This window comes from Macaca thibetana, chromosome 10 (genome assembly GCF_024542745.1).
Source record: "Macaca thibetana thibetana isolate TM-01 chromosome 10, ASM2454274v1, whole genome shotgun sequence".
NCBI lineage: Eukaryota > Metazoa > Chordata > Mammalia > Primates > Cercopithecidae > Macaca > Macaca thibetana.
In genome coordinates this window covers 37,593,475-37,609,281 of record NC_065587.1, presented here as the reverse complement: position 1 = coordinate 37,609,281, position 15,807 = coordinate 37,593,475, and the positions used below count along the sequence as shown (strand labels likewise).

Below are 15,807 nucleotides of genomic sequence, written 5' to 3'. Positions count from 1 at the left end.
AGCCGTCCCAGGCCACAGGGCCACCAGGAACTGGAGGAAATGGTAAATCCAGGGCCCTCTTGGCCACTTCGTTGGCCTCTGCACATTTGGCCCCTGCGGACCCTGGAGCTGCTGCTTCACTGTCTGTGACGTCAATAAGTGACACTTGCCTGCCACCCTCTTGCCGGGAAAGCCGGGTTGGGTTTTCTCATTTCCACCTTTTCCCTGTTTTACATGAGGGCACGAGGACGGGGCTGCAGTATCAGTGGCGCACCTATCACCAGCGGGCCCCAGAGCTTTGTGTTAGCCCCTCTCAAGCCCTTTAGCCTCTGGACCGCTTAAATTCTTAAAAATTGTACAGGCCCCCAAGAGCTTTTGTTTATGTGAGCTTTATTGACATTTACCATACTAGGAATTAAAAGGACATTTAAAATTATTTAACTACATAAAAATAACAAACTCACTACCTGTTAACACACATTTTAAAATGAAAAATAGCTACATTTTCCAAAACAACATGAATGGGAGCATTATGACAGTCAAAAGCTGGCAACTAAACATAACTGGCACAAGCTCTGCCACTGAGACAATGGAGGGCTGAGCAGTAGGCTCCCTGCAGAATGAAAGGACTGGAGCTGCCAGCATCAACACCAACGCATCTCCCAACAAGGGTGAATGAAAACATACACCTAAAGACCTCAGAGAGCTGTGCATCCACTCGGAGCGTGAGCCACCAAGCACACGCTGACCCCGGCGAGCGCCCGAAGTGAGCAGAGTATCTGAAGGAAAGAAGGAAGTGAGCGGTGGGCAAAGGAGAACCCGAGGACCCTGGCAGGGTCTCAGCTGCAGACATCTAGTCCTCCTGCTTAACAGGTGCCGAGGCCACTGCCCCTCGGGGTTCTCACGAAGCTCCTGACCTATTTTTATTACTATTATTATTTATTTATTTTATTTTTTATTTTTGAGGAGTCTCCCTTTGTTGCCCAGGCTGGAGTGCAGTGGCACAATCTCAGCTCACTGCAACCTCCACCTCCCGGGTTCAGGCGATTCTCGTGCCTCAGCCTCCTGAGTAGCTGGAATTACAGGCATGTGCCAGCACACCTTGCTAATTTTTGCATTAGTAGAGTCGGGGTTTCATCATGTTGCCCAGGCTGGTCTTGAACTCTTGGCCTCAAGTGATCCGCCCACCTCGGCCTCCCAAAGTGCTGGAATTACAGGCGTGAGCCACCGCGCCCGACCCCTCTAAGAGCCCCCGCCTGGCGTCGCTGTAGGCAAATCCCAAAGAACGTGTCCCTCTTCAGCAGCCGGCTGGGGCGCCACAAGCACTCTGTTGTCTTCGCTTTAGTTTGTGTCAAAAGTGACTCAAAGTTACACAACACTGGAGGGCGACTGCAGCCTTTTTATCCTGTGGCCTTTCCCATCCAGGCGCCCAGAGGATAAGCCCCTGCCCTCCGGGACCCCTGCCCTCCCGGACCCCACCCCTCTGGGACTCAGGCCTTCCCTGACTCCTCCCCTCCCGGACTCACCCCTCCCAGATCCCTTCCCTCCGGGACCCTCTTCCCTCCCGGGCCCCCTCCCCTCCGGGAACCTCTCCCCTCCCGGACTCACCCCTCCCAAATCCCTCCCCTCGGAGACCCCCTCCCCTCCCGGGACCCCTCTCCTCCGGGACCCACCCCTCCCTGACCTCTGCCCTCCCCGACCCCTGCGGGACTAGATGTATGCAGCTGAGACCATGTCACGGTTCTCACCCCTGCTCTCCCTTCCCGGACCCCTGCTCTCCCGGACGCGTGGAGTGCAGCTCCTGCCCGGGTGCCCGAAGCGCTGAACCATGGTCACTTCTGTGCGTAGCCCTGGTGCCTGCCGCCCAGAGCCGGACCGCACTCCTCGGCTTCCGCCTATCCCCTGGCACAGTCACACGAGTGACAGCTCTTCCCGCCCGGGCTGGCGACGCCGAGGGGTGGGCTTGGCCCGACCTCAGCAGGTCCCCAGCGCGCTTCTGAAACCCGCCTGCGGTCCTTGGCGCCGCCTCTAGGGGCCGCCGCCGCTCCCCTATGACACAGCAACAATAGGGGCCGCTCTGGCCCACGCGCCTCCCGGCCCGCGCTTCCGCCGGAAAAGAGGCGCCGGCGCGGGGGCGGACCGGGGAGGAGCGAGTGCGATGGACGGTCGCCCTCGCCAATCGGTGGCAGATTAGGGCCGGCCTCGGGGCCTCCGGGGCCCAATCGGTGGCGAGAGCGGCAGGCGGGGCGGGCCGAACGCGGGCTTCCGGCGGGGCCCGGCAGGCGCCGAGGAGGAAGAGCCCGGACGGCGCCTCTCGTACGAGTGTGGGCGCGAGGCAGGTGCGGGGGTCGCAGGTCCTGGGGCGGCCGGGGGCGACCGGAGGCGGGGGCAGGGGCTGCTGGTCCGGGGATGGGGCGGGGTCAGCCAGGACGAGAAGGTGGCCGGCGCGTCGGGCGGGGCCTGCGGGGGCCGGGCCGGGTGGGGGCTCTGGGGTTCGGGCGCCGCCCCGGTTCCGCCTGCGGCCCTGAGCGTGGGGCTCGGCGGGAGCTCGGGCGGATCTGCCCCGCGGAGCGGGTCGCCGGGGCGGCGCGTCGAGGCTGGTTCCCCGCGGAGACGGCGTCACGCCTGGGGCCGGCCCCATTAGGCTCGGCGGGGCTGCTCCGGCCCAGCGCCGACTGCGAGCGGTGCGTTCGGCGGGAGCGGGGGAAACGCGGAAAGCAGCCCGGCGTGTCAGTGTGGACGGGGCCTGCGCGGCCTTAGACAGCTCTGGGCGCCGGCCCCCTGCTCCCAAACACCCCAGGGGGCGGGAGCTTGCCGGACCGCAGGCGACCGTGACCGCCGCGTCTCAGCGTCTTCTCCGCGCTTTCAGGATGACGACCTCAGGCGCGCTCTTCCCAAGCCTGGTGCCAGGCTCTCGGGGCGCCTCCAACAAGTACCTGGTGGAGTTTCGGGCGGGAAAGATGTCCCTGAAGGGGACCACCGTGACCCCGGATAAGCGGAAAGGGCTGGTGTACATTCAGCAGACGGACGACTCGCTTATTCACTTCTGCTGGAAGGACAGGACGTCCGGGAACGTGGAAGACGTGAGTGTCCCAGAGCCGCGACAGCGGGACAGGCGACTTCTCGGGCCCTCGGAGTCCTCGCTTTGGAGTTCGCGGTGGGGGCTTGGCCGCATCCGGGGAACGCTCGTGAGGCCGTCATCGGCTGTCGTGCTGATGGGTCGTCCTGGTTTCCGCGATGACAGGGGCGTCTCGGCCACTGTGTGTCTTGAACTTTCCGTGTGAGGTGCCTGGGGCTGGAGGTGTGGCCCTGGAGAGCCTGGAGCTCTCTGCCTGGCCGCTTCACTCAGTCTTCTTTGTTCTTCAAACTTTAAGTTGTTTTTTGTTACATTGGAGAGTAGTTCAGAGTTGACCTTTTAACTACTCTAGGAATGTTGTTCCCAACACGTCTCAGAAACCCTGTTACTATCTGAAAGGCCCATTTCCCTGCTCTCTCCCCCGCGCCTTGCCTTTCATGGGCTGTCTCTGACCCTGGCTTCTCCACCTGGTGGAGACCCTGCCAGCGAGGGATCTGGCGGCTTAGCTGCCTCTTGTGCACCCCACCCCGTTAGACCCAGGGCCTGGCATGCTCTCCTGAGACTGGGCACAGTGGTGCCATCTGCACCGCTGACTCTCTCTTCCTGTGGCTTGCCAGGACTTGATCATCTTCCCTGACGACTGTGAGTTCAAGCGGGTGCCGCAGTGCCCCAGCGGGAGGGTCTACGTGCTGAAGTTCAAGGCAGGGTCCAAGCGGCTTTTCTTCTGGATGCAGGTACGGGGCAGCTCTTGGGGTTTTGCCTTTTTGTTGCCCTGTGATTCAGTTAGGAACTTGCTTGCAGTGTGGTGCAATTGGCTGTTACAAACCAGCAGGCACCGGCCACACGGCCTGAGATGCCACCCCAGGACTGTGGTGCGTGTTCCCTGGGGCCGAGGTCCTCTCCCAGAGTACGGCGGCTCCAGGCTGGGCTCCGGGTACCCAATTGCAGTGTGGAATTTCCAGCCAGACAGGCATGCTGACCCTGGTTCCAGCGATGCCCAGTGCCCTCTCTGCCCCTTGCTGTGGGTCACTGAGGCCCCCGCAGCAGAGGCAGGGGCTCCTGTGTGGCTCACAGAAACGAAGCATTCTCCTCTCCCTCTCCACAGCCCTGCCCCTTCCCTGGCAGTGTGTCCTGGAGGCCAGGGGTATCAGCGCCCAGGGTTTCTCTTACCCACAGCTGCAGAGCGTCCGTTGGGTCCAGAGGCCATCGCTCATTCTGCCATCTGTCAGTGACCATTGAGCTTGTTGCTGTTTTTTGTGCTGTTACAGGCAGTGTTGCAAAGAATTGCCTGGTACACAGATTATTTTCCATAAGCCAGTATAATCTGGAGGTGAAAACTGGTGGCGGGCCTGTGGTCAGAAAGCGTGTGCGTGCGTTTGCAATGTGGAGAGAGAATGCCATGCCCTCTGCCAGAGGTGGAGCTGCTGTCCCCACCCCCAACCTTGGCCCTTTCGAGAGCAAGGGTGGCCCTGTCTGAGAGCCTCTGGGGGGCAGATGGTCCGTGTTGCCGCTCACCTCTGCAGGCACTGTGCACGTGGCCTGGGAGATGAACAGGCATAGCCGAGTTCCAATTAAACTTTATTTGCAAACACAGATGGGGAGCACAGTTTGCCACCTGCTGGTGTAGAACGTGTTTTTCCACGGTTTTGCCAAGAAGTAGTGTCCAACTGTTACCACCCTCTCCCCTTTTTTTCTCGATTTTCCTGTTGATGACTTTTAAGTCCCTGTCCCCGCTTTGCCATGAGGGCAGGGACTCCCAGTGTCCCTGGCGCCCTGCCGTTCGGGGTGTGCCCATGAGGGCAGGGACTCCCAGTGTCCCTGGCGCCCTGCAGCCTCCATAGCTGTTGGAGGTGTGCGTGGGTGCTCTGCTCCCAGCTCTGTGTGCTCGCAGGTTGATGCTTCTGACCCTGGTCTGTGCACGTGTGGGGACACACACGTGTGCTCGATTGTGAGGGCCTGCCGTGGCTCTGGGCTGTGGTGTGCTGAGTGGGCCAGTTCGCTGCCTTCCACTGGTTGAAGGAAGGAGACGGGTGTATAAAGAACCACACCCCAGAGAGCAAGAGGGTGGGAGGACTTGGCTTGGCAGCAGCCAAGTGCCTTCGGAGCCCTAGGCTCCCCATCTGTGAAATGGGTGGAGGGGGACAGGGCACAGCCAGCATTGCAGCAGACTGGGGCAGGGCGCGGAGCATTGTGCTTAGCAGGCACCACTGCCGTCCCCTCACCTGCTGAGCTGAGTCCTGTCTCCTCAGCACTGTGTAGCCAGGTACACGCGCCTGTGCCTCTCAGGTCCCTCACCTGTAAGCCAGCTCAGGATGGCTGTGGTGGCCCTCAGAGTGAGCTGGCACCGGCTCCTGCTCTTACGTGTCCATTCTCTGCAGGAACCCAAGACAGACCAGGATGAGGAGCACTGCCGGAAAGTCAACGAGTATCTGAACAACCCCCCAATGCCTGGGGCGCTGGGGGCGAGCGGGAGCAGCGGCCACGAGCTCTCTGCACTAGGCGGTAACTGTCAGCTCTGTCACATGAGCTCAGGGTTTCCTGGGAGGCCAGAGTCTACTGTGGATGACTCGCTCCCTCCGCACAGGTTGTTTGGAAGTGGAAATAGAAGATTCTAAGTTAGACACCCTGTTAGCTCCCTGGGTCACTCCCCAGTCCCATCTTCATGGGGTAGGACGGGTCTGTGGCCCACCGTTGCCTCACTTCAAGTGGTGCCGCCTGTAGAGTTCAGAGGCAGCCGAGTGGGGTGCTCAGCAGAGGCCCAGGCAGCACTGTGGGGCCAGAGTGGGGCTGGCCGGGGTGGTGCTGTGGGGCTGGCGTGGATCTGGCTAGGGCAGGCCCCCCTGAGCTGCAGTGTTTTCCAGGTGAGGGCGGCCTGCAGAGCCTGCTGGGGAACATGAGCCACAGTCAGCTCATGCAGCTCATCGGACCAGCCGGCCTCGGAGGACTGGGTAACATGCGCCTCCCGGGCTCTCAGGCAGCTTCCGCTGGGAATGCTTTGAGGCCCTGTCTGTTTCCTTTAAACTTTTGCTAGCTGTCTGCATGGTGTTGGGGAGCCTGTGTGTCCGCAAGCTGGTTCCCCTTTGGGAATGCGCTTGTTTGCCTGTGGCTAGAGCTGGGTGGGCGCAGGCTTCTGGGCCCCTGGTGAGGACCCCGGCTGGGTACTTCAGAGGAGGATGGCTGGCTGAGCGGCGGGGCTGGGGGACTGGAGGGAGCTGGGGTTCCTGCCCTGGGTCCCTTGGCCCCATATGGCCGCCTGCCTGCCGCTAGTTCATGGAGTACAGACCCGTGTGCTTGGCCCTTCAGAAATACTTGTCCCTTTGGGTGGGATCTGGACTGAATCTGCTTTTAATCTAAGCACATGAATTGTGTCATGGGATGGAACAGAAGTGACCTTGCTTCCAGAACACAGCTGCACATGTCTGCCCGCCCCCCTGCCCCGCGGCTCCTCCAGGCCTGTGGTCCCCCCCGCCCCGCGGCTCCTCCAGGCCTGTGGTCCCCACTGCCCCGCTTCACCCCGCGGCTCCTGGCTTTGGTGTTGGGAATTCCTGCTCCTCTGGCCTGGGGAGGGGCAGGCTCTTCCTGGTGGGCTAGAGGGCATAAGAGCTCGCATTTCCTTGCCCCCGCAGGTGGGCTGGGGGCCCTGACTGGACCCGGCCTGGCCAGCTTACTGGGGAGCAGCGGGCCTCCAGGGAGCAGCTCCTCCTCCAGGTGAGCGCCATGGCTCCAGCCCCGCCATGCGGGCGCCACGGTGTTATGGGAGGGACAGCGGGGAATCCTGGCCTGGCACCTTGGACCCTGCGAGTAGGCCCTGCTGTGTGGGGGCGTGTCCGCTCCAGCGGTGCCCTCTGTCTTCGCAGCTCCCGGAGCCAGTCGGCAGCGGTCACCCCGTCATCCACCACCTCTTCCACCCGTGCCACCCCAGCCCCTTCTGCTCCAGCAGCTGCCTCAGCAACTAGCCCGAGCCCTGCGCCCAGTTCCGGGAACGGAGCCAGCACAGCAGCCAGCCCGACCCAGCCCATCCAGCTGAGCGACCTCCAGAGCATCCTGGCCACGATGAATGTACCGGCTGGGCCAGCGGGTGGCCAGCAAGGTAACGTGTGCTGTCGCCCGGAGCTGGGGGGGCATGGAGCCTGCTGTCCCTGGCAAGCTGACCTTCCAAGGCGTCTGCCTCTTGTGCGCGCCTGGGGTGCTGGGGCCATGGGCTGAGCCCCTGCTTGCATACCCTCCATGTGGGCACTTAGGCTGGCATCGAGCTGATGGCCGTGTTCTTGTGTCCCAGTGGACCTGGCCAGTGTGCTGACGCCAGAGATCATGGCTCCCATCCTCGCCAACGCGGACGTCCAGGAGCGCCTGCTTCCCTACTTGCCATCTGGGGAGTCACTGCCGCAGACTGCGGAAGAGATCCAGAACACCCTGACCTCGCCCCAGTTCCAGCAGGTAGAGGCCGGGCCCGGGGTGCCCTCCGCTGTGTGCTCAGGGAGTGGGCAGGAGGGAGGAAGAGGCCCTGCCCCACCTTCACCGTGGCCGTGCCTCGTGTGCCCGACCCCCAGAGCTGGCAGCTCAGCAGTGCGGCTCTGGGCCGCAGCCCAGGGTGGAGCTCAGCCCTCGCCTGGCTCTTCCTTGCAGGCCCTGGGCATGTTCAGCGCAGCCTTGGCCTCGGGGCAGCTGGGCCCCCTCATGTGCCAGTTCGGTCTGCCTGCGGAGGCCGTGGAGGCCGCCAACAAGGGCGGTAAGTGGCTGTGCCTGCACCTCCGGGCCCGAGCCAGAGGCAGGGTCCATTCCTGTCCCCCTGGATTTGCGAAGTGGGGCTGAGGGGGCGAAGGTCACAGCCATTCTGCCCTTGATCCCACCGCTTTGATCCCCAGTTCTGGGCAAGGGTTCGACGCCACCTTGTGTCTTTAACGTGTTCTAGATGTGGAAGCGTTTGCCAAAGCCATGCAGAACAACGCCAAGCCCGAGCAGAAAGAGGGCGACACAAAGGACAAGAAGGACGAAGAGGAGGACATGAGCCTGGACTGAGCCACGCGCCGTCCTCCGAGGGACTGACGGCGCTTGCAGTGCGTTGCACAGCCTCACCTCCCACCCACTGATAATAAAGTCTTTTCTTTTACCCGCCAACGCCTCCTTTCTTTGCCCAAAGGAGTTTTGGCTGGACAGATGGTAGCGTGAGGAGCTGCTGTAGGATCCCAGAGAAACTTACTTGACCTAACGATGGAAAATGGTCACCCCAGAAGTCTGGTGCCTCTGTCCAGGCCAGTTCCAGACCTGTCTTGAGACTCCGTATTTAAGTCAACATTCAGTTACACAGAAGTTACTTTTTAATTTTTAAGGAGGAACCAGTGATTACAAATCTCTCACAATTAAAAATAGGTGGAAGGGCCAAGTATAAAAACATTTTGCAGTATTTTATTCTTTCATTTAAAAAGATATAATTTAAACCATCTCCAGAAACAAGATCTGTCACCCATAGAGCCTAGAATCCCAATAAACACCTATGAGGTGAGCACAAAGGGCAGTGAGAGGAGTCACCTGCAAGGGCCTAACCAGAGGCCAGGGTTGGCAGTGCCCTAGGCGGCTGGGCAGCCACTGGCCCCCACTGCCCCGTGGACCTCTGCAGAGCGAGTCATGGTGACGGGGGCCCGGTTCACTGTCAGCCTCCTCATGCAGCCACGGTAGGCGGGGGGCCAGGGCTGCATGGCCGTGGGCTCTGGGGGCGCAGGGAAGATGGAAGAAGGCTGGTTGGAGGGCAGCTTGGGACCCACAGCCCCTTCCCAGACATATGTCCCCCGCCCAGCCTGTCTTGTTCCACACCACAGGAGGGTGGGAGGGGGGTGGGTTACCCAGCCTCTAGTCCTGAGGGGCAGCTTCCCCACGCTTGATCAAGGCTGCACTCACCAGGCAGGCCCCCGAGGTGCAGAGGGGCTGGGGCACCAGCCGCAGCCGCCAGCGAGGGGCCCACGGTGTGGTTGCTCTGTGCGTCCACCTCTAGCCGGAGCACGTTCCCGCCTTTCATCACTGTGGGAGAAGGTGGACTCCTGAGGCCAGGTAGTCCCCAGCCAGGCCTCTCTCCAGCCCTGAAAGAAGCTGCCCCACCCAGAGCCCCGCTTGACTCCCTCTCTGCAGAAGGGTGGGGGTGGGCGTGGCAGAGTGCCCTGGCCACAGGAGGGGCCTCACCTGCCAGCCGGTGCCACTGGCCGTCACACAGCACCGAGGGGCGGGTCACTGATGTGGAGAACTCCCCTGCCCCATCGTCCGCCCACAGCAGGACCTGGCGGGGTAGGAGGGAGGGTCAGGGTATGCCCCCAAGGTCACCAGAATGGAGAGGCAAACCCAGCCCTGGTGTGCCACCCCTGCCAGGCTTACTTGCTTCTCAGTCACCTGCAGCTGCAAATAGGGGGGTGTCCGGGCCTGGCCCAAGTGGAAGATCAGGCCGGTGACTGCCAGGGGCCGCACCTCCAGTTCCAGGCCCACGTCAGGCAGTGTAGCTCCTGGGAGGTCTGCAGGGAGAGGCTGTGATAGAGAAGGAAGGGGGGCCCCTCCCCAGAACCTCCCGGAGCCCGCTGCCCTGCCCTGCTGGGGCCTGGGATGCCAGCATCCACAGACCTAAAGTGATAAGTCCCCCGCTGCCTGGGAAGAACAGGCCCGCCTCCAGGGGGCCCGAGATGCAGGGTGTGACCCCTGCCATCCGTGTGGGGGCCCCCAGGGGCCTTCCGTGCAGCCTCAGTCTCTTCACACAGCCGCTGAACCCGACGGTCACCTATAGGGAGCAGACGGGGCAGGGATCAGGGCCCAGGGCAGCTGACAGGGGTGAACAGTGGGTGGGGAGTGAGGGCCGGGGCAAGATGTTTCTCACCGGAAGTTTGGAGCTGTGGTTGCTGGCCGGGAGGCCCCCCACAAAGAGGGTGTGGGGCTGGGGGTGCTCTGCCCCCTGGTGCTGCCAGCGTGGCCCCTCCTGGCTCCAGGCCCGGGCCCCGTCCGTCACCAGCAGGATCCGGTTCTTCTCCCAGCGCACGGAGACCTGGGGGCAGGAGGCGGGTCAGGGTAGGGCCGCCAGGCCCTGCCCACCTTCCTTCTTCTTGGCCCATACCTTGTGCCAGTGGCCAGGCCAGGAGCGCTGGCGGCTCTGGGCGCGGAGCCGAGTCCCAAGGCCTTCCATCTGTGCGATGAAGTGTCCATTGCTCAGGAAGAGTGCCAGGGAGGGGCTGCTGGGCCTCAGGCTCGCAGCGAAGAGCAGGAGGCCTCGGGGGCTTCGCGGGAGGACGCGCATGGAGAGGCTGGGCCTGGAAGCGGAGCTGGCGTCAGCCTGCGCGGCCCCTCTCAGCCCACCCCAGCTGTGTCTGGCCTTACCAGTTCCTATGTGGGGCCAGGATGCCCACAAACTCCAGGTGACTGGACAGGGAACCCCCAAACTGGTAGGTGTCTTGGGTGGTCCTGAGGTATGGGGGCAGCATGCAGGCGGGATCCTGGGTGGGCTGACGACTGCGGCGGGAAGCCTGGGGGCATGGATGGTGAATGCAGGGGCTGCCCGCATGGGGGCCACCCTTCCAGCCACACCAGCTCTGCCCGCTCACCCCTGGGGCGCCCACCTTCCGGGTGGCGGTCCGCAGTCCTCTAGGCCCCAGGTCCAGGGTCTGGGCTTGCAGAGTGGGTGCACAGCCTGTGCTCACGTTCACGCTGCCCAGGTTCTGCTGCAGGTCGAATACGCGCTGTGGGCCCAGGAGCCTGTGCAGGGCGGACAGGCGGTCAGCACTGCAGAAGGCCAGCTGGGGCCTTGCCCCCCAGTGCCCACCGGGCTCACCGCCGCACAAAGATGTTGCTTATGCAGCCACTGAAGTGAAAGGTGTCAGGCTCAGGCAGGCCTCCCAGGAGGAGACTCGGGGGCCCCTCAGGCTGCGGCTGGGGCTCTGGGGGTGGTCCCCGGTGGGGCTTCATCTGCTGGAGCTGGTCGTCAACATAGAGCCAGACCCTGGGGGGCGGGAGGCCGGAGGCTCAGAGGAGACAGAGGTCCGGGCAAGTGCAGGCGGGTGTCCCTCCAGACCTTCATATGAGGGCCCAGCGGCCAGGCTCACCCTGTGGCATTGCTGTAGAAGGCGACGTAATGGGGGGCGCCATCGGCGAAGCCCCCCTCAGCTATCACTTCAGTTCTCAGGAGCTGTAGGGTCACGTGGCCCTGCCGCAGGGACACCTGGCATGGCCCATCCTGGGGACAGCAGCCAGGTCAGCTGGCCAGTCTGGGGACCCAGACTCATTCCAGCCACCCCAGTCCCGACTGCCCTGACGGCCGCTGCGGGTTGGGGAGTGGGCACGGGTGTGAGGTCTCACCGGGGATGCCCGGTAGTAGAGCAGGGCACTGTCCTGGGCACTGTGGAAGCCAAAGCCAGAGTAGACGTCGCCAGTGAGGGGCGCCACGTTCGAGAGCGCCAGGTGGAGGAAGCCGTGGCCGTGGAAAGTCATGGCACGCCCCACCTGCGGGGAGGCCGTCCCTGAGTGCCCGCAGGTACCCCTGCATGTCCACAGATGCCACCCCCAGCCCGGGAAGGGCTGCTCACCAGCAGGTCAGCGGTGCAGCCGGCGCTCACGCCTGTTGTGTTCAGCCGCTTGAGGTCCACATACTTGCCCAGGGCCTTGATCCCTTTGACGCAGCCACGGACTGAGCCTCCCATGGGGAAGAGCCGTCGCAGGCTGTGGGGATGCGGGGATGCGGGGACACGGGGACACGGGGATGTGGGTCAGGGTGTCGCCTCTAAGCCCAGCCTCCCGCCCTGACAGCCTGGCCTCGGAGCCCCAGCGGCAGAGTGCTCACCTCGGGGGCAGCTGGTCGGGCGGCGCGCCCCCCAGGTAGTAGGCGTCGGCCAGTTCCAGAACATTGTCCTGCTCCACGCTGAACACCGTGGCCCGCTCCACACGCACCAGCACACGCTTGCGGCTGCCCCCCAGCAGGAACACCTGGATCTGCAGGACCAGTGTGGGCTCCAGGGCCAGCTGTGTCCCTGTGGCCTGCCCCGCCCCCATCGTCCCACCTCCTCTCCCTGCCACCCCGGCCCCACCCTGGCCCTACCGCCTTGCTGGCCGAGGTCAGGGGCGGTGGGGTCTGCAGCGGGACAGCCTCTCTCAGGCCAGCGCCAAAGTCATACAGCAGCACGAGGCTGCCTTCTCGCACAGCCAAGCACAGGAACTGGCTCTGCAGAAACAGGGCAGGGTTAGTGTGGGGCAGGATCAGTGCAAGTGGGGACGGTGGGACGGGTGTGCCTGGCATACCTGCTGCTTCAGGAAGAAGAGGACCCCACTGTAGGATACGAGGCGCAGCTCCTGTTCAAAGCGCTTGGTGGTGCTGATCTGACCATCGAAGCTGATGCGGGCAAAACCGGTGCCATCCAGGTAGGAGCCGTCTGTGAGCCACGGGTCCCCGGTCGACTTGGAGCTGCAGGTCAGAAGTTCTGGGGTCAGCGGAGGGTGGGGTGGGTGGAGACGGGGAGGGCAGGCCACACGCACCGGGCACAAGGCCTGTCCACAGCCGTGTCCAGCTGGAAGGTCCTCTCGAAGTTGTAGAGGCTGACCACCTCCTCATTCAGCGTGTCCATCTCGATGCAGCCCCGGTAGCCAGGGAAGCGAAGCAGGGGAGGGGGCTGTGGGCACAAGGCTGGGTCAGGGCACCTGGCCTGAGGCATCTCCCCTCCAGGATGGACCAAGGGGAATTCAGACTACAGCAGGACGGACTGAGGCGAGATACGAAGAGAACCCACGGCTCTCCAGGACACAAGTGACTCGGGGCTGTGGAGCCCTTCCCAGGCTGCCCCCAGCCAGGTGGGCTCACCGTGAAGGTACTGGGGTAACCCCCGACGTAGAAGACAAAGTCGTCTGGCCGCAGGTTGAGCAGCCCCTCTGCCCCAGGGGCCACCGTGTCACCCTTGGTTTCCTGGATCATCTGTCTCTCCACTGTGACAGACATGTGGCCAAACTGGAGAGTCCTGAGGGCAGAGGCGAGGGGTGGCGGGTGGGCACGGAGAGGCGAGGGGTGGCGGGTGGGCACGGAGAGGCGAGGGGTGGCGGGTGGGCACGGAGAGGCGAGGGGTGGCGGGTGGGCACGGAGAGGCGAGGGGTGGCGGGTGGGCACGGAGAGGCGAGGGGTGGCGGGTGGGCACGGAGAGGCGAGGGGTGGCGGGTGGGCACGGAGAGGCGAGGGGTGGCGGGTGGGCACGGAGAGGCGAGGGGTGGCGGGTGGGCACGGAGGGCGAGGGGTGGCGGGTGGGCATTGAGAGGCGAGGGGTGGCGGGTGGGCACGGAGAGGCGAGGGGTGGCGGGTGGGCATTGAGAGGCGAGGGGTGGCGGGTGGGCACGGAGAGGCGAGGGGTGGCGGGTGGGCATTGAGAGGCGAGGGGTGGCGGGTGGGCACGGAGAAGTGAGGGATGGCGAACGGGCATGGGCCCCACAGTTGGAGGCATCCGGACTCTCTCCAGGGCCTCCCACCTGTCCAGGCTGACAGCTGCAAACTGCTCCCCAATGTCCTCGTCGATGCTCAGGACTGCAGGGCCCGCCTCGCCCAGCCGATACACCCAGTGCACCTTCTTGTCACGCAGAGACACACCCATGTAGTCCCCAGTGGCCTGCAGCAGTGACAGACACACAGTCGGGACGGAGACCAGGTACCACCCATTTCCAAACAGATGCTGAGCTCGGGCCCCATCCACCCAGCCAGCCCGGTACCTGGCGGCTGCCCATGTACATCACAAAGTGATCCTCGGTACCCTGCCCAGGCTCAGGCTCTGGGCCCTGCAGGTAGAACTTGAGGGCAGTGTAGGCAGCAAGGTCGGCAAGATCCCGTGGGGTGCGCAGCTGCACCCCTGAGCGCCCATTGAACTTCATGGGCACCTTGACCTGCGGGGCACAGTCCATCAGCATTCATCACCACCCTCCCTGATGTGCACCTTCCCCTGGGACTCTCACCCACCTTGCTGGCAGCCCCCCGGGCCTGGGCAATAAGCTGCCGCACACGGCCGATGCTGGCGGACAGGACCAGGCTGGCGTTGTGCGCCCCACGGTTCTCCAGGACACTCAGCTTGGCCAGCAGCTGGGGCAGCGTCTTCTCCAGGCTGGACACTGCACAGAGGGAGTGGTGGCCCTGAGACTTTACCGCCCCCCCCGCCCCGCCTCCCTCAGGGGCACCTCGAGGGCCATGGGCACACCTGAGCGGCCTGCGTCGAGCACCGCCTGGCCCAGGTCCTGGCCCCGCAGGCCCTCATACTGGCCCTGCCACCGCTCCACGCTCTCCTGCACGGCCTGCAGCTGCGTCTCCACACGGGCGGCCACGTCCTGGGCTTCAGCGGCCACGGCCTTGGCGTGTGCGATCTTCTTGCTCGTCTCGTCTGTGGTGGGCAGAGGGCAGGCTCAGCAGAGGCCAGCAGGGACCATTCTGGCTTCGTGTCCCCAAGTCCTTTTGTCGGGCCAGCAACAGGGACATCCAACCCCCTACGGATCGTGTGAGACCCTGACACCCCGAAATGCAGTGCAATCCAAACCCATCCCACCAGACGCCCCCTCCATGCCAGGACAGGCACCCAGCCTCCCAGGCCATAGCTGGTCCCTGGACATGTGCCCTGTGTCACCTCCCACCTCCTGGCCCCACCATCTCTCCTGGGCTTGCTGGGAACAGCCAGCAGCCTCAGGGGTCCCTCAGAAACCGGGTGAGGCCACATCATCCTCTGCTCCAAGGCTCGCAGGGTGGGAGCCCTGGTCCTCACCGCCCAAGGTCTTGCCAGCCCCTTGGTTCCAGCCACGCTGACCACTGTGCCCTCCTGGGCGCTCTTCCTGCAGGGTGCGCCCCAATACCCCCGCCCCAGGCCTACAGCCTCCCACCTACACCTCCACTTCTACCCAAAGCACTTCCAAGCCTGCCAGCCTCCCGACGGCTGGGGCTGTTGTGTGCTATCTGCAGCCCTGGCACCTCCCTGGCAGGCGTTCTGTGTCTGGCCCCAGCTGCCCACTGTGGGGGTCTCTTCAACAGCACAGTGAGCGGTCAGCAGCCATGTGTGGCCAACGCCAGTGTCACTGAGCCTCGTGGTCGGCCGGCTGCGGGAGCCGCGCCCAGGCTCCGAGTACCTGTGTCCATGGCAAGCATGGCCTGCGCCGCCTGGATGCGCGCCTCCAGTTGGTCCTTCTTGGCCCGGACGTCTCGGAGCTGGGTCCCGGCACCCTGGAGGGCAGCCCACACTGCGGGGGAGGCAGCTTCAGCTCCCAGGCAGCTTCACCCCCAATATACAAGTGCAGCCCACCTCCACCTTTCTGACCCCAGGAGGACCCAGGCTGACACACAGGCAGACAGACGGACAGGGACACTCAGACATGGAGTCCCTTGGCCTGTGGGGAGGTGTTGAGTCTCAGCGCAGCCTCCGTTCCCACTGCAGGCACAGCTGTCCCCATCGCACAGATGAAACAATAGAGGCTCAGAAGAGACACCCCTCTGGTTCTGGCAGCTCACACCGTTCTTATTGCGCAGCTTGGCACACATGTGGCCCTCGAGTCAGCAGAGCAGAGGCCACGTACCATCTTGCCCTGTGCCCTGTGCCTCAGCTGGTGCCTCAGTGGCAGCCAGTGCCTTGCAGGAGGCTGCTCCTCCCTGGGCTCCCCTGCAGGGCTCCCTGGGGCTGACACACAAGCAGCTGGGGAGCCACCTCCAAAGCCCTCCCACCCCGAGCCACGCTGAGGCGACCCACAACCCCACGCGTGCATGTGGCTGGGGGCTGAGGGTCCCTGGG

At 63.8% G+C, this 15,807-nt stretch overlaps 3 protein-coding genes across 6 annotated transcripts in view; 1 reads left to right on the top strand and 2 right to left on the bottom strand.

Moving 5' to 3' along the window:
- ADRM1 (ADRM1 26S proteasome ubiquitin receptor) overlaps window positions 1-8,173 on the top strand; it is an 83,453-nt gene extending 75,280 nt beyond the window's left edge. The window contains exons 2-11 of one of the 4 annotated variants that reach the window (XM_050745102.1): window positions 2,250-2,318; window positions 2,849-3,062; window positions 3,673-3,789; window positions 5,434-5,557; window positions 5,917-6,003; window positions 6,682-6,763; window positions 6,913-7,145; window positions 7,335-7,492; window positions 7,682-7,784; window positions 7,968-8,173. In XM_050745102.1, coding sequence (XP_050601059.1) covers window positions 2,850-3,062; window positions 3,673-3,789; window positions 5,434-5,557; window positions 5,917-6,003; window positions 6,682-6,763; window positions 6,913-7,145; window positions 7,335-7,492; window positions 7,682-7,784; window positions 7,968-8,074 — 1,224 coding nt within the window. In that variant the 5' untranslated portion in view covers window positions 2,250-2,318; window position 2,849 and the 3' untranslated portion in view covers window positions 8,075-8,173. Of the gene's footprint in view, window positions 1-2,089; window positions 2,334-2,848; window positions 3,063-3,672; window positions 3,790-5,433; window positions 5,558-5,916; window positions 6,004-6,681; window positions 6,764-6,912; window positions 7,146-7,334; window positions 7,493-7,681; window positions 7,785-7,967 lie in introns of those variants that run through there. The other 3 variants (XM_050745101.1, XM_050745103.1, XM_050745104.1) reach the window with 3 other exon arrangements.
- Window positions 1-15,807, bottom strand: part of PSMA7 (proteasome 20S subunit alpha 7) — a 189,055-nt gene that overhangs the window by 166,255 nt on the left and 6,993 nt on the right. The gene's annotated exons all lie outside the window — the stretch shown is intronic.
- The window catches only part of LAMA5 (laminin subunit alpha 5), a 59,079-nt gene continuing 51,627 nt past the window's right edge, over window positions 8,356-15,807 (bottom strand). The window contains exons 58-80 of the mRNA XM_050745079.1: window positions 15,152-15,262; window positions 14,239-14,418; window positions 14,004-14,152; window positions 13,760-13,930; window positions 13,523-13,659; window positions 12,870-13,023; window positions 12,548-12,681; window positions 12,314-12,476; window positions 12,114-12,236; window positions 11,859-12,007; window positions 11,605-11,737; window positions 11,378-11,521; window positions 11,125-11,255; window positions 10,854-11,021; window positions 10,642-10,777; window positions 10,403-10,548; window positions 10,143-10,335; window positions 9,909-10,073; window positions 9,659-9,812; window positions 9,419-9,552; window positions 9,230-9,323; window positions 8,951-9,070; window positions 8,356-8,762 (exon numbers count right to left, since the gene is read on the bottom strand). Of these exons, the coding sequence (XP_050601036.1) occupies window positions 8,623-8,762; window positions 8,951-9,070; window positions 9,230-9,323; window positions 9,419-9,552; window positions 9,659-9,812; window positions 9,909-10,073; window positions 10,143-10,335; window positions 10,403-10,548; window positions 10,642-10,777; window positions 10,854-11,021; window positions 11,125-11,255; window positions 11,378-11,521; window positions 11,605-11,737; window positions 11,859-12,007; window positions 12,114-12,236; window positions 12,314-12,476; window positions 12,548-12,681; window positions 12,870-13,023; window positions 13,523-13,659; window positions 13,760-13,930; window positions 14,004-14,152; window positions 14,239-14,418; window positions 15,152-15,262 (3,329 nt within the window). The 3' untranslated portion in view covers window positions 8,356-8,622. The remainder of the gene's footprint in view (window positions 8,763-8,950; window positions 9,071-9,229; window positions 9,324-9,418; window positions 9,553-9,658; window positions 9,813-9,908; window positions 10,074-10,142; window positions 10,336-10,402; window positions 10,549-10,641; window positions 10,778-10,853; window positions 11,022-11,124; window positions 11,256-11,377; window positions 11,522-11,604; window positions 11,738-11,858; window positions 12,008-12,113; window positions 12,237-12,313; window positions 12,477-12,547; window positions 12,682-12,869; window positions 13,024-13,522; window positions 13,660-13,759; window positions 13,931-14,003; window positions 14,153-14,238; window positions 14,419-15,151; window positions 15,263-15,807) is intronic.